Raw genomic sequence first — 13,207 nt, 5'->3', positions numbered from 1 at the left:
GCCCCCACACCTTCCCAGTGCCAAGCCTACCAGTGGCACATGGTAGGTGCTCAATTAAAACTAGCCTAATACATGAAGGGAGGTGGGAGGCTAGGCATCCCAGACCAGAAGAGGACACACATCTGTACTGAGAGTCCTTGTTCCTCCTCAGACTCCCCAAAGAGCCCTTCCCGTCTCGGATTCCCTTAAGGAAGGTGACTGACGCACAGAACCAGACCTGGAGCCAACACCTCTCTTTATTCATACATTTTGTCCCCTGCTGCCTGGTTCCTCAGGACAGTCTTATCTCAAGGGCAGCGTCCTCCACTTGTCCCCCCAAGGAGCCCCCCAGCCCCTGGAGGTATGTTCTGCCCAGTCCAGCTGCGGGCTGAGTAGCCACAGCCACACCATTCACAGAACCGGGAGAGCCAGCCCGGGGCGCACGGCAGACTCCACTTTGCCTTCAGTGGGGAGGGGGGACGCCGTCTGGGCTCTGAGCACACTTGCTGGTGGGTGGCTGGCTCTGGCCCCGTCGCAGGGAGCTGCCGATCTGCAATCTGAGGGCCTCCAGTCTCTGGGCGAGGTTTGGGACCCCGGCCCCACCTATGGAGCAGCGAGGCTGGAGGCCTGCCGTCCCGGGGCCTCCTGCCCTCCTGGGGCCTCCTTCAAGCCCAGCGGGCCAACACCCTCTGGAGCAGCACCTACACCCTCCCCTACAGCTGTCTGCGCCTGGGGGCCCTAAGGAGAAATTCTAAGGTTTGGAGCCGATGGTTCTGAGCAGTCCCTCCTAAGCCCACCGCCCAGAGACGGAAGCCCGAGGCCCGAGCACCCCAGGGCCCCCTCCCCCTTCACCTCTCAGCACTGGCGGCGTCTTCGGGGGCCCCATGGGCAGCGGGGGGGCCGAGGGCACCACCTCCTCCCCGGTCAGCAACTCTGCCAAGACGCGGGTCTCAGTCCAGTCACTGTGGCTCCTGGGCCAGGGCGAGCGGGTGGTAGCAGGGGAGCATTTGCATCCCCAGGGCTCCTCCCCACTCAGACGGCCCCAGGACTGGGCTCACCTCCCTCCTGGGCACTGGGCAGAGCCGGGGCTGCATGGGGGTGCCCAGGCGGGGGGCCGGGCAGACGGAGGCAAGCCACCCGGGGCCTCGGGGACTGGCACCTATAGGAAGATCAGAGCCCGCACTGGGTGGCCTCAGTCCTGCCTTTCGCTGTCCCACTTTCCTGGTGCTGGCCATGACTCCTGGCCATGCCTGTCCCACCAGCTGCCCAGAGTGTCAGGCCAGCGTAACAGGCGGGGTCTTGGTCACCTTCCTGTGGGCTACAGGTGACTCATGTAGTGTCCTGAGACTGGGAGCCCCTGGCAGGCAGGAGCCGTGCCTGGGCTATTTCTGAACCCTGGGCACCTGGGACAGAGGCTGCCCGCAGCTGGGCTCAGGGGAGGGGACTGATGAGGCGGCAGGCGCAGGAGCAGCAAAGGCACAAAGGGGCAAACACTCAGGGGCAGCAGTGAACCAGTGAACGAGGGGTGTGTTCCTAAGCGACGGCCGGTGGGACAAGGGCACGCTTCTCACCTGGGCTGGGCGCCCCAAGCCAGTCCTTCACCCACCGTGATGCAGCCCGGAACCCAGGATCCCTGGGGTCCCCGTTCCCGGGCTGTCACCTCTAGATCAAGGTCCAGGCCCCCCCCAGGTGCCCCCCGCAACGCCCAGCCTTTCCTACCTGCGGCTGGTGGTGCTCCCTCCGCGGGCAGGCCCAGCGGGCCAGAGGCGCTCGGCACAGAGGGCAGAGGTGGCAGCAGGGACAGGAGCAGAGGGGTGGCAGTGCCTGCAAGTGGGCACATCAGAGGCTCCGTGGCATCCTAGCTTGTCACCCTTGCAGGCTGGGTGGGGAGACTCACGTGGCAGGGGGCGACTGGCACCATCAGGCAGGAGCACGGTGGGCCGGGCATGGGGCACGGCTGGCAGGGGGCGCGGGCAGAGCAGAGGCGCCTGCAAGAAGAGCCGGCTCTGCCTGTGGCCGCAGCCCCCCTGGGCTGGCCTCGGGGCCCCCTCAGCAGACGTCCTGTGCCCAGGGCCCCTTCCCCTGCCCTCCACCCGTGGCGCGGGTGACCCAGGACCCGTCTTACAGAAGAGGAAACCCAAGCAGTGAGGAGTCAAGTGACAGCCCCAACCAGGCACAGCCAGGAGCTGGCCGGGCTGGAAACTGAACCCAGGTGGACCCAGAGGTCAGACCGCCATGTCACTAAGTCCCTCTGTTCCCAGCGTCCCTCTCTCTAGGCCGCGGCCACGCTCACCTTTCCAACTCGAGGACCTGCTGGGAGAGGACGCGCTGATGGTCGCGGGCCAGGTCTCGGCTGCTCTGCAGCTGGCTTATTTCTTTCCTGGGAGAGGACAGGCCCCACAAGGTGACGGGGTGCTGGGGTGTTGGTCAGGCCCTACTCACTGCAGCCCAGCACCAGCTGCAGGAAGCTGAGGGGGCAGGGGACAGGAAGGGCAGCATCTTGACGTAAGCGACCCGGCAGGGAGGGGTGGTGGTCAGAGTCCCCCCTGGGTTGGGCTCACCTGAGCCGCTCATTCTCCAGCATGAACTCCTGCAGCATGCCGTAGAGGTTCCGCTGGGCCCAGGCCACCCGGGCTCCCCGGAGCTCTGGGCCTGTGGGGGAGTGGGCGGTGATGAGATCCACAGGAGCAGCAGACCCAGGCCCCAGTCACATCCACCTCCACCCCCAGGGAGCTCCTACCCGGGGGGTCCCTTTGGTCCAGCTGCAACCGCAGGTGACGGTTCTCTTCCTGAAGCTGTAGCATCTCAGTCTCCAAACGCTGAGGCTGCTTTGCCACGGGGGACTGCAGAGAAAGAGGCCCAGAGCCACCCTTTAAGGTTGTACAAGTTGTGCACTGCACAAGGCCTGGCAGGGGTGGGGAGTGAGTGAGGCCTAAAATCCAGCCCATGTTTCACTTGCCAGCCTCGAGCCCTGCACGAGGCTGTACCTATCTGGAGCTGGCATGTGGTGCCCACTGGGTCCTCCTGGAAGACCCCAATCTGAGCTGGACTTGGCTCTAGGTCCAAACCAAACTCATTTCTGTTCCAAAGGCCCAGATTCTGACCTCTCAAAGGACCCTGTATCAGACCCAGGCTCCACTGGCACTGAACCATGACGCCAGCGGAGGTCCTGGCCAGGCTCTGGATCATGTCCCACATCTCACTCCACCCTGGACCTGCCCAAAGCTGACCTTGGCTGGGACCCTGGTCCCACCTGCCAGCCATGATGTCACTTCCAGGATTCCAGCCCTCAGCCCACCTCTGACCCAGTCCCAGACTTCAACCGCGAAGCCTTCAGGCTGCGACTCCTGCCTCCTGAGGGAGCCCTCCCCTACCCGTCCCTGCACCCGGGAGCCCGTCACCTTGGGGGCCTGAGGCCGGGTGGTGACTCGCTGGGCCCGACTTGCATACCGCAGGGTGCTGAGAGTCTCAGGGAGGCACTGGGCAGAGGGCGACACGCAGGCCACCTGGGGAGGACCCCCTGAGTGCTCCTCCCGGGGAGCCCCTCCCCCAGGCCCTGCCCTCCCAGCCAGACCCCTAGGGTACCATGAGGGTGACCCCACGCCCCCCTAGTGAGTCTGCCAGCAACTTGGTGAGCTTGCTGTCCCGAAAAGGAATGTGGCTCTGCTTCCGCTGTGGGTCCAGCAGCAGGGAGATGCAGTGACCTGGGTGGGGAAAGCAAGGCCCAGAAAGGTTGCACCGCTTGTCCAAAGTCACACAGCTGGATGCTACACAGCTGGATGCTACAGAGCCGGAGCTCCACCCAGACCCAGGCGACTCCAAAAATCCATCTTCCAGGCAATCTCACTGCTCATTCAGACGGGTGTCCACTGCCAGCCTGGGCCTCCTGAGAGCTCAGATGGCCTGGCCACCCTAGTCTGCAATGCCCAGCAGGGTCCTGACACGTGATAGGGACCCAGGAAGTTTCTAATCAATGGCTGAATGAAAAGGAATTTCTTGAGCACCTCCCGTGTGTGGCACTGGGGGGTGCTAAGGCCCAGGCTCCTAAGGACCGAGGTCCCATAACCTGGGGTGGGGACACAGGTGCAGTTCTCTCCCTTGCAGGGTCTCAGTCTCTAGGTGAACCAGCACCTCCTAAGTTGGCATGTCACTCTCGAGACCCTGAGAGTTTACAGTCTGAAAGACAAGGTTCTAAGTAGGGAAGAAAGTCAGCCTTGGGGTGGGGCCAGAGGAGGCCTGTCTCCCGGTCAGCTCCTGGGCCCACCCCTATGCATCACAACATCTCTGGTCCCCGCTGGGGGCAGCTATTGGGCAGGTGCACAGGAGGGACACAGGAAACCAGACTGGCGTCCCCAGGCCTCACCCAGGGCCAGCAGGCTGCGGTTGATGCTGTTGGCCTCGAGCATCAGCTCCCCACGGGATCCTGTGGCCGCCACCTTCTCACTGCCCGCCAGGTCCACGAAGCACAGCTTCCCACCAACAGGGGGCGCCCCGGGGTCCACGGGAGGCATCTGCTGGGGCTGGGGGACCAGGGCTTGATGGGGACTGGGAGGGACGGTTCCCATCCAAGTCACGAGGTGGCAAGGCCAAGCGTTTCCACTGCCACCCCACCTCCAGCACACACCCAAGGTGGTTCACACCCGCCCTGGGCAGCTCGCTCCCGATCCGGGCACTCACAGTGGGGCGACCTATGTAGAGCGTGAGCAGGGCGTGGCTTCGGCTGGAGGCCTGGTTCAGGGTATGCGCTGATCTCCTTCTCCGGCTGAGACCTGGAGGGGCAACGCAGGGAGCTGCACTGGTAGAAGAGAAGGTCTCTGTCAATGAGGAAGAGAGCACAGGGCAGAGGGCCCAGCACACAGAGGCAGAGGCAGAACAGGTGTTGGCTCAGGAAATGAGGATGTGGGTCTGGCTCCAGCAGACGGGCCTAAGCAGAGGGGAGAGAACCCAGCAGAAGAATGACGTCACCCTGACATCCATAAACGTCTCTCCTATTGCTGTGTAGGAGACGGGGGAGACCAGGCCCAGAGTCACCTGAGGAATGGCAGAGCTGGGGACCCACACCCTGGGTCCCTGCCGGAGGAGGGATGCGTCATGACTATTCTATCAATATTCTAAGTTTGAAGGAACCGGGCTGGGACAGAAGGGCTGGGACAGAAGGGCGGAACAGCCTAGGCTAAGAGGTTCCACCTGTACCCACAGGGCAGGGCAGGGGGAGGTCCTGGAGCCTAAAGCAATGTGGCTTGGGGCTTGGAAATGGGCTGCCGGGGAAGAGGCTTGACCCAGCTGGAGGCTGGACCCGCAGGGAGGTCGGGGCTGAAAGGAGTCTGGGAGGCACCATCCCAGGCCTTGGGGACACCACGGGGCCAGGTCTGAGTGGCAGGTTTGCTGGGCCTTCTCCCCCAGGGGAGTTCTCTGGGTGGAGGCACAGCCCTCCGCCAGCCACCCGCAGCTCCTGCAGGAGCTCGCACCCATCTGAAGAAGGTCCATCAGGGTCTCCAGACTCCTGAACTCCACCACGCGCAGCTGCTCCACGTAGAAGCCCCGGGTCTTATTCCAGCGAACAGGGAGCGGCCGGGGAGACCCCAGGCTCAGCAAGTCCCGAACCTGGGAGAGGAGGGAGCAGCGGAGGGGAAGGCTCCCTCTGATTCTGCGCTCCATCCGCCCAGCCCTTCTTGACAAGGGTTCCCGCGTCCCCTTCGGCCCCCTGTCCCTGGCGCCTTTCCTTTGGGGCTCTTTACGTCGATTCCTCCCTTCCCTACCTGCTCGTTGTAGATCTCCAGGTAGGAGGCGCGGAGGGTGACGGGGGCGCCCAGGTGCTGCACGCGGTCCAACAGCCAGGCGAAGGTCCTCTGCATGATGCCGGCCAGGCTGGGGGGCACGGGCGCCCCGTCCCCCTGGGGGCAAAACCAGCTGAACCTAGGCGCTGGCCCCGCGGCAGCAGCCCAGTGATAAGTCCCTTCCTCCCGGGCACGTGCTGTGCGCCGGGAACCCTGCCCAGTTCCTGCCAAGTATCTCACTTAAGCCCCACTATCACTTCCTTATCAGGGTTTTCATCATTTCCAAATGAAGAACCGGAGAACTAGTTAAGTAAAGGGATCGAACATCGAACCCAAAGGCTCCAAACGGGCAGGTCCCTTCTCCGTGGTCCTCAGTCCTCTGCCAATAAATGGGGCCGCATCCTCCAGCCCGTTCCGCTGGGAGCCCCGGCTGCCTGCAGCCCCCAGGACCCCCGCCCGCCAGCCCCGACCTTGGAGGGCTCGGCGGGCGCTCCGCGCACCTGGGGCGGCGGTCCGGTCAGCGTGTAGGTCTTCCCGGAGCCCGTCTGGCCAAAGGTGAAGACGGTACAGGAGAATCTGCGGGCGGCAGGGCGCGGCTGGACCTGGGCTGGGGCGGCGGGCCCGGCGGGTGCGGGAGCCCCCCCGCGCCGCGCCCCCGGCCACTCACCCGCGCAGAGCCAGCTCGCCCAGCCGCCGCACGCCGCACGCCCGGAACACGTCCTCCTGCGTGCGCGCCCCGTCCAGCACCGCGCCGAAGCGGAACGCCACGTCCGGGCCCCCGCCCGGGGGGCTCACCTGGGGAGGGCGGTGGGGGGCGGTGGGGGACACTCTGGAAAGGGCCCAGATGCCGGGAGAGGCGGGTGTCCCCCGTGTGCTGCTGTAGGGTGGCCGGAGGGGTTTCCCACCCACCTGCAGAGTCCTGGTGCCCGAGCAGTGCAGCGCGCTCTGCTCTCCTCGACGCAGCTCGGCCGCGCTCATGGGACGCACCCTAGGATTCCAGGGAGCATAGAGGGTCCATCCTGATTCCTCCGTGGGACCCAGCTTCGCCCGGGTACCTCCTGGTCGACCTATGCCCACCTGAGCACCACTTGGATGGGCGTTTCCGGCCCCTCTGACCCCTGCTCCACGCTCCGCGCGAGGTCCCTGTGGCAGCAACGAGGGTTAGGGCCTCTGAGCCCCGCGCTGTCTGCTGGGCGCGACGGTCGGGCTCCGGGAACCGTCCCAAGGCCCTGCTTACCCGTCGGGAGAGCCACGTTCCTCCATGTCCAGCTCTGCGCCCGGCATCAGCCCCGCCCGAGTCCGGTTCCTTGCACGGGGACTGTCTCCACACCGTACATTCCCGCCCCCTCCCGCCAGCCCCGCGGTCATCCACCCGTGAAGCTCCCGCCGGCCCAGGGCTAGCTGGTTAAAGATTTACCCACCCCACCACCGAGCCCGGAAAGTCCCAAGTTGGGCCCCCTCGCTGGGGGGTTCCAAGTCTGACAATCTCTGACTCCTGGCCAGTTCCCTCAGCAGGGACCCATGGGGCCACCCAGACCGGCCTCCTTTGTGCACAAAGGGACAGGAAACCAGGATGCGAAGGACTCAGTCAAGGCCACAGAGCTACCCTGGGCAGAGCCTGGACCAGGCTTGTCCCTCCGCACACCCGCCCCTCTCCCAAGAGTTCCAACTTTTCCGTTCAGCACACAGAGAGGGGAGGGGCTTGGGCACCAGGGAGGGGCCCAGGTCTCAGTCAGCTCTAGGGAGGTCCCGGCTGCCTGTCGCTGAGCTGAGAGCAGGTTTCCATCATCTGGATAAATATTGGAGGGCCTGCGTCTATAATGCCAAAGCTAATCCAAGGCCAGCGCGCTGTTTGACTTTCCCCTCAGGCTTCCGAGAGCAGCAGAGATGTCTGTGAGTGCGCAGCCTGGGCAACCGCTCATGTTATTGCAGTCTCCAGGCTGAGCACCAGGGCAGAAGAATCACAAGCAGACCTGTCCCTCCCAGCTCACAGTCCGGCTGAGGGGACAGAACAATCCAGTGTGCAGGGCCTTTGCGGAGCTCAGAGGCTTGTAGGAGCCGAGGGCCAGGAGCCGAGGGTGGTCCAGACAGAGGACACTTACTTCAGGAAGACACTTGAGGGGTGTGGAGATGGGTGTGGCAAGGAGAGGTGGTTTGAGGTAGACCCATTTCATGGGGGGCACATCAAGGAGCTGGGCTCACTCCCCAGGGAACCAGGAAGCCACTGTGTGTCCCAGGAAGGAAGTGACACTGTCAGGTTGGCATTATTAGTGGTATTGTCATTCTGGCTGTCTCTAGGTGTTCTCTGAATATTTCCACAAAGTCCTCTCCCCCTGAACACACAGCAGCTGGAAATCCTAAAATCCACCCACTCTGTGCTGTGACAAATGACAGCCAACCACCAAAGCCAATTTATAGAATACGGGCCACCGCGGTGGCAGCAAGCTGCCCAAGCACTGGAGGTGTGCACGTGAGAGCCACCTGACATGTTAGTTACAGGGCTTTACAGGGAGGGGACTGTAGAGACAAGAAACACAGTCCCCAGCCCTGCCACTAACTGGCCCCTGAGCCGGGGCCCCCTTGGCCTGCATCCTCCCTGTGAACGGGGTGAGTGGTCCTCTCCTATTTTACATGGTTGTCTGGGGAGTTCCATGAGACAGAACTGAAAGTTATTCGCACATGGTAACGAATTCCCTGAAACCCTAGATAAAAATCCCCAAATGATCTTCTTTCCATTTTTCAACCCCTGAGGTGGATCGGGAAAGAATTACTATCCCTGTTTCTCACCTGGAAAAAACAAAAAGGGGGAAAAGAGGCACTTTCTCCTGTGAAAGCAGGAGAAGCCCCCACAGGAGGAAACAGCTGTGCACATCTCAAAAACTGCAGGCGGTAGCTCGTGATGCCACCTGTAGGTTGTGATGCCACTTGTAGCGTCTTAGAGTCATAACTCCATTTAGAGACGAACAAGCTGCATCTTTAAATGCCCTTGGGAGTGTTAAGGACCATCAGAAATTTGTGTCCCGGTGTGCAGGGCTTAGTCAGACTGTTGCCTTGCTCACGCTGCTCAGAGATGAGCCACCCGAATGGGATTTGATAAAAGTGCAAAGACAGGATATGCGCCTGCTGGGGACATGAGGGCTGCTGGGAGGGGACTTTTGCACCAGGCATCCCAACCTGGATCAGAATGTGTGCATCATCTGACACCACAAGCCAGAGTCTGCTCCTTTTTTTTTTTTGTTCCCTAACAGTGAGTGGGGACATTGCTACCCTTAAATGGAGCATTCATGAGCAGAGTTTTATTACGCGTATGCCAGGCTTCTCGGCACTTGGGATTATGAGTGAACAAAACAGGTAGAGATCCCTGTCCTTGCAAAGTTGGCCTTTCATGAGGAGGAAGAGGCCAATGACCCAAATCAGCACCTGAGTAACCTGAAGAGCATGTTAAAAATGGAGCAGTGCTATGCAGGTCCCGAGCAGTGGGAAGGACTGAGCGCTGGGGTGGGAAGGTTGGCGTTTACACAGCATGGTCATGGGGTCATGGGCTGCCTCTCTGAGAAAGAAGGGGACATTTGAGTCAAGACTTTAGGGAGGAGAGTGAGTTAACCAAGCAAGAAAATATCTGGGGGAAGATTAGCCCAGACAGAAGCAAGGTCAGTGGGAAGGTTCTGCAGCAGAGCAGACCGGTGTGTTCAGGAACAGAGGAGGGCGGGGTGGAGCAGGGGAAGGGCACAGGGCTCCACCAGTGCTGGCTTGCAGAGGGCTCTGAAGGACTCGGGCTTTGCCTCTGGATTCATAAAGGAGGCGATGAGCAGTGTCCAGATCTTGAATAGAGCTGACAACATTTGCTAAAGTATTGGACGATGTATGTAAGAGAAATCAAAGTAAATGCAAAAACTAGCACATCTGCATTCTTCAACGGTTTTTTTTTTTGGGGGGGGGGCTAGGGATGGAACCCAGGGTTGCTTAACCACTGAGCCACATCCCCAGCCCTTTTTATATTTTTATTAGAGACAAGGTCTCACTGAGTTGCTTAGCACCTTGCTAAGTTGCTGAGGCTGGCTTTGAGCTCGAGATCCTCCTGCCTCAGCCTCCCAAGCAGCTGGGATTAGAGGCCTGCACCATCACACCTGGCCACATCCTCAACTCTTAAAAACCAACACAAAGAAAAAGACTTAAATGCAGCCATGGGGAAAAAAAATGACATAGCACTGAAAGAGGCCTCCCAAAGACTGACGAGTACTTTCAAGAACAAATATACAATAGGTGACACCTCCAAAGGGCTGAATTGAAAAAACAAAGATCCACCTAGAATTAGATGCCTGGCAAAAGTCTCCTTCACAAGTGCAGCTAAAACAGACATTTCAAACCAAGAGCAGCGGACCTAACTCCCCACTGCTGGATCAACATGGCAAAGCACACCAAGGAAGTTTTGTTTTGGTGTTTTAAATGTCGGATGAAAATGATCCCACGTGGAAATGTGGACGGCAGGAGAAAGAAGGAGCACCAGAGAAGGAGGAAGTGATCCCTGCGACTGCCTGAAAGAAACACTGTGTCTGGCGACCACGATGATAGAGAGAGAAACAAACACCCGAGGAATAAAAGGTAGCGGGGGAGACCAGCTGTGGATGGTAGAGTTCTTCTATTGTCTGGGGAGTGATAAAGCACTGACTTAAGGTGGACCTAAGGTAATACATCAGAGATGGCGGGTGACATCTTTAAGATAAGTGCTCTGAAAACAATGGTGAGCCAGGCCTGATGGCACATGCCTGTAATCCAGCTGCTCAGGAGGCTGAGGTAGGAGGAGCACAAGTTGGAGGACAGCTTCAGCAACTTAGAAGCTGTCTCACATGGACTGGGGATATGGCCCAGTGGTTGAGCACCCCTGGGTTCAATCCATAGTAACAACAACAACAACAAAAAAATTAAAAAGAGTTAAAATTAAGATGGTAGTTATAGGAAAAAAAGAATCAAAACTATTTGATTGAGTCAAAAGAAGACAAAAAGGAGAAATAAAGTTATAAAGAGCAAATTAAACAGAAAACAACAAGATACAATTAAATCCAATTTTATCAGTAAGTCCAGTTGGCCCTCTCTGTATGAGTTCTGAATCAGCAAATTCGACCAAATGTGGATGGAAATGCTAGGAAAGAAAAAAAGCTCATCTGTACTGAACACGTGCAGATTTTTTCTTGTCATTTTGTCCTAAACAGCACAGTACAGACAACCATTTACATAGTATTTACATTGTATCATCTATTATAAGTGATCTAGAGAGGGTTAAAGTGTATGGGACGGTTTACAGGGCTTATATATTAATACTTATCTATTTTATATAAGGGACTTGAGCATCGTGGATTTGGGGATCCTCTCAAAGCCAAATGTGTTTTTGTATGATTTTTCATCCAATAATAGAAATCAAAGGAGAATAGACAAATGCACCATCATGACGTGATCTTGGCAAAACTCTTTCACTAGCGTAGACCAACAGGTAAAAGTTAGTTTAGAGAAGATTTGAACAACACTGTTATCTTTTGCTCTAGATGACAGTTACAGAACACCAGGTTCAATAAACTATAAAAATCCACATTCTCTTCTAGTGCATATTTCCCAAAATAGACAGTGGGCTGTGGAGTCAGCCTCGACCATTTCAAGTGACTGAAAGTATATTGAGTATGTTCTCCAGCTGTAGAGGAATTAACCTAGGATCAATAAAGGAAGGTCACTAGAAAATCCCCCCGAGGATTGGAGATCAAACAAAAGACACGTTTACATGACCTTCCCATCAAAGAAGATTCGCAAACTATTAGAAATATTTTGAAGTTAACAATGATGCAACTACTCAAGCAGTGTTCAGAGGAAATCTTATAGTTTAAAATACTTACGTTAGAAAAGAAGGGAGGTTGAAAAATCGATTCTCAAAGTTTCCACCTCAGGAAGCTCTAAAAAGAAGACTGCACAAAATCCAAGGAAGAAGGAAAGAAATTGCGCCGCTCAGAGCAGAGACCACTAAACACGGCTGGAGGATAACAGAGCCAAGAGTCGGGGTTTGGTACAGATGTTCAGCCAACTACTCAAGAAAATGAAAGGAGGAAATGCAAATTATGAATCTCAGAAATAAAAAAAGATGAGGCAGCTACAGATCTCACACATTAAGAGAAGAACAAGAAGACATCACAGACGGGTGCCGTGGCGCACGCCTGTCATCCCGCAGCTTGTGAGCTGAGGCAGGAGGATCGCAAGTGCATGGCCAGTCTCGGCATCTAAGTGAAGCCCTAAGCAACTGAATGAGGCCCGTCTCACAGTGACATATAAAAAAGGGCTGAGGATGGGGCTCAGTAGTTAGGTGCCCCTGGGCTCAATCCTCAGAACAAAAGGAAACAAGAAGGGTTTGCAGATCCCTTAAACAGCTCAATTTACTAACATGGATGGAAGAAAAGAGCAGACTGTTTGAGCAGCTTTATATCAGTTAAACAAGTTGAGTTGAGACCCTGGGCCTGGATGGCTTCACAGGGAGCTTCCCAAACACTAAAGAAGTGATACCCATCCTCCCCACACTTTCAGGGATGCAGCCGGAGGGAGCATTTCCAGATGGATTTTTCTAAATGAGGCCAACTTAACCCCGATATCCAATCCTTACAGTGACGTCATACAAAAGGGAAATGACAGGCCCTTATCTCCTAGGAATACGAATGTCAGGCTCCCAAACGATTATTAACCAATCACACCCAGCAACATATGATGGCGTGATATATGTGGATCTATGTGACTTTAACACTGGTGACTCAATCCGCGTCATTTTCACACATTGATAAGAAGAGAAGGAGAAAACCAACGGTTATCTCAATGGATACTAAAAAAACTTGATAGAATTCAACACTTACTCATGATATAGATAAAAGTCTCAAAAACGAGGAGGAATACATGGAAATTCCTTGATTTCATAAAGTTTATCTGAAGAGAAAAAACCCTCGGGTAGCACCACATCTAATGATAAAATGATTTCTCCCATCACCGTTAGTAGATGATTGGTACAGTTGTCCTTGATATCCTTAGGGGACTGGTTCCAGGACCCCCCACACCCAAATCCATGTGTGCTTAATCAAGTCCTCGATAAACAGTGGCATAGTATTTGCATATAACGCGCACATATCTTCCCATATAATGTGAATCATCCCTAGGTCACTTGTAATACCAAATGCAACGTAAACTCTACGGAAAGATTTGACATACTGCATGGCTTAGGAAATAGTGACCAGGAAGAAAGTCGGATGTGTTCAGTACAGATGAAGCCCTTGCAGGCCGAACCACATGATGGATCCACAGCCGTTTGAAACCTTGGATGCAGAACCCACAGGTGCAGAGGTCCAGCTGTATGTAGTAAGACAAGAAAAAGGAAAAAAAAAAATGGAAGTAGCAACTGGAAAGAAAGAAGTCAAGTTGGGAAAACTCAT

At 56.7% G+C, this 13,207-nt stretch overlaps 1 protein-coding gene across 1 annotated transcript; it reads right to left on the bottom strand.

Annotated features, from left to right (window-relative positions):
- Positions 1 to 442: 442 nt before the first annotated feature.
- Positions 443 to 7,019, bottom strand: Kif12 (kinesin family member 12). The gene is made up of 19 exons (XM_076840952.2): positions 6,994 to 7,019; positions 6,834 to 6,899; positions 6,666 to 6,744; positions 6,424 to 6,551; positions 6,257 to 6,332; positions 5,739 to 5,873; positions 5,448 to 5,583; positions 4,657 to 4,748; positions 4,343 to 4,499; positions 3,565 to 3,683; positions 3,381 to 3,485; positions 2,720 to 2,822; positions 2,541 to 2,631; positions 2,273 to 2,359; positions 1,877 to 1,967; positions 1,699 to 1,803; positions 1,038 to 1,138; positions 832 to 950; positions 443 to 582 (listed from the first exon to the last, which is right to left on the bottom strand). Exons 1-19 carry the CDS (start codon positions 7,017 to 7,019, stop codon positions 443 to 445), a joined length of 1,956 nt encoding a protein of 651 aa, XP_076697067.2.
- Positions 7,020 to 13,207: the final 6,188 nt, after the last annotated feature.

The sequence above is a fragment of the Callospermophilus lateralis genome, chromosome 2, assembly GCF_048772815.1.
Source record: "Callospermophilus lateralis isolate mCalLat2 chromosome 2, mCalLat2.hap1, whole genome shotgun sequence".
Taxonomy (NCBI): Eukaryota; Metazoa; Chordata; class Mammalia; order Rodentia; family Sciuridae; genus Callospermophilus; species Callospermophilus lateralis.
The sequence above is the reverse complement of the archived record's forward strand: the minus strand, read 5'-3'. Positions and strand labels throughout refer to the sequence as shown.

Coding starts and splice junctions, on each gene's coding strand:
- Kif12 (XM_076840952.2), bottom strand. CDS start 7,019: ATGGAGGAACGTGGCTCTCCCGACGG. Junction 5,874..6,256: donor TGACCGGACCGCCGCCCCAG/GTGCGCGGAGCG, acceptor TTTTGCCCCCAG/GGGGACGGGGCGCCCGTGCC. Junction 4,749..5,447: donor GATGGACCTTCTTCAGATGG/GTGCGAGCTCCT, acceptor TTGCCCCTCCAG/GTCTCAGCCGGAGAAGGAGA.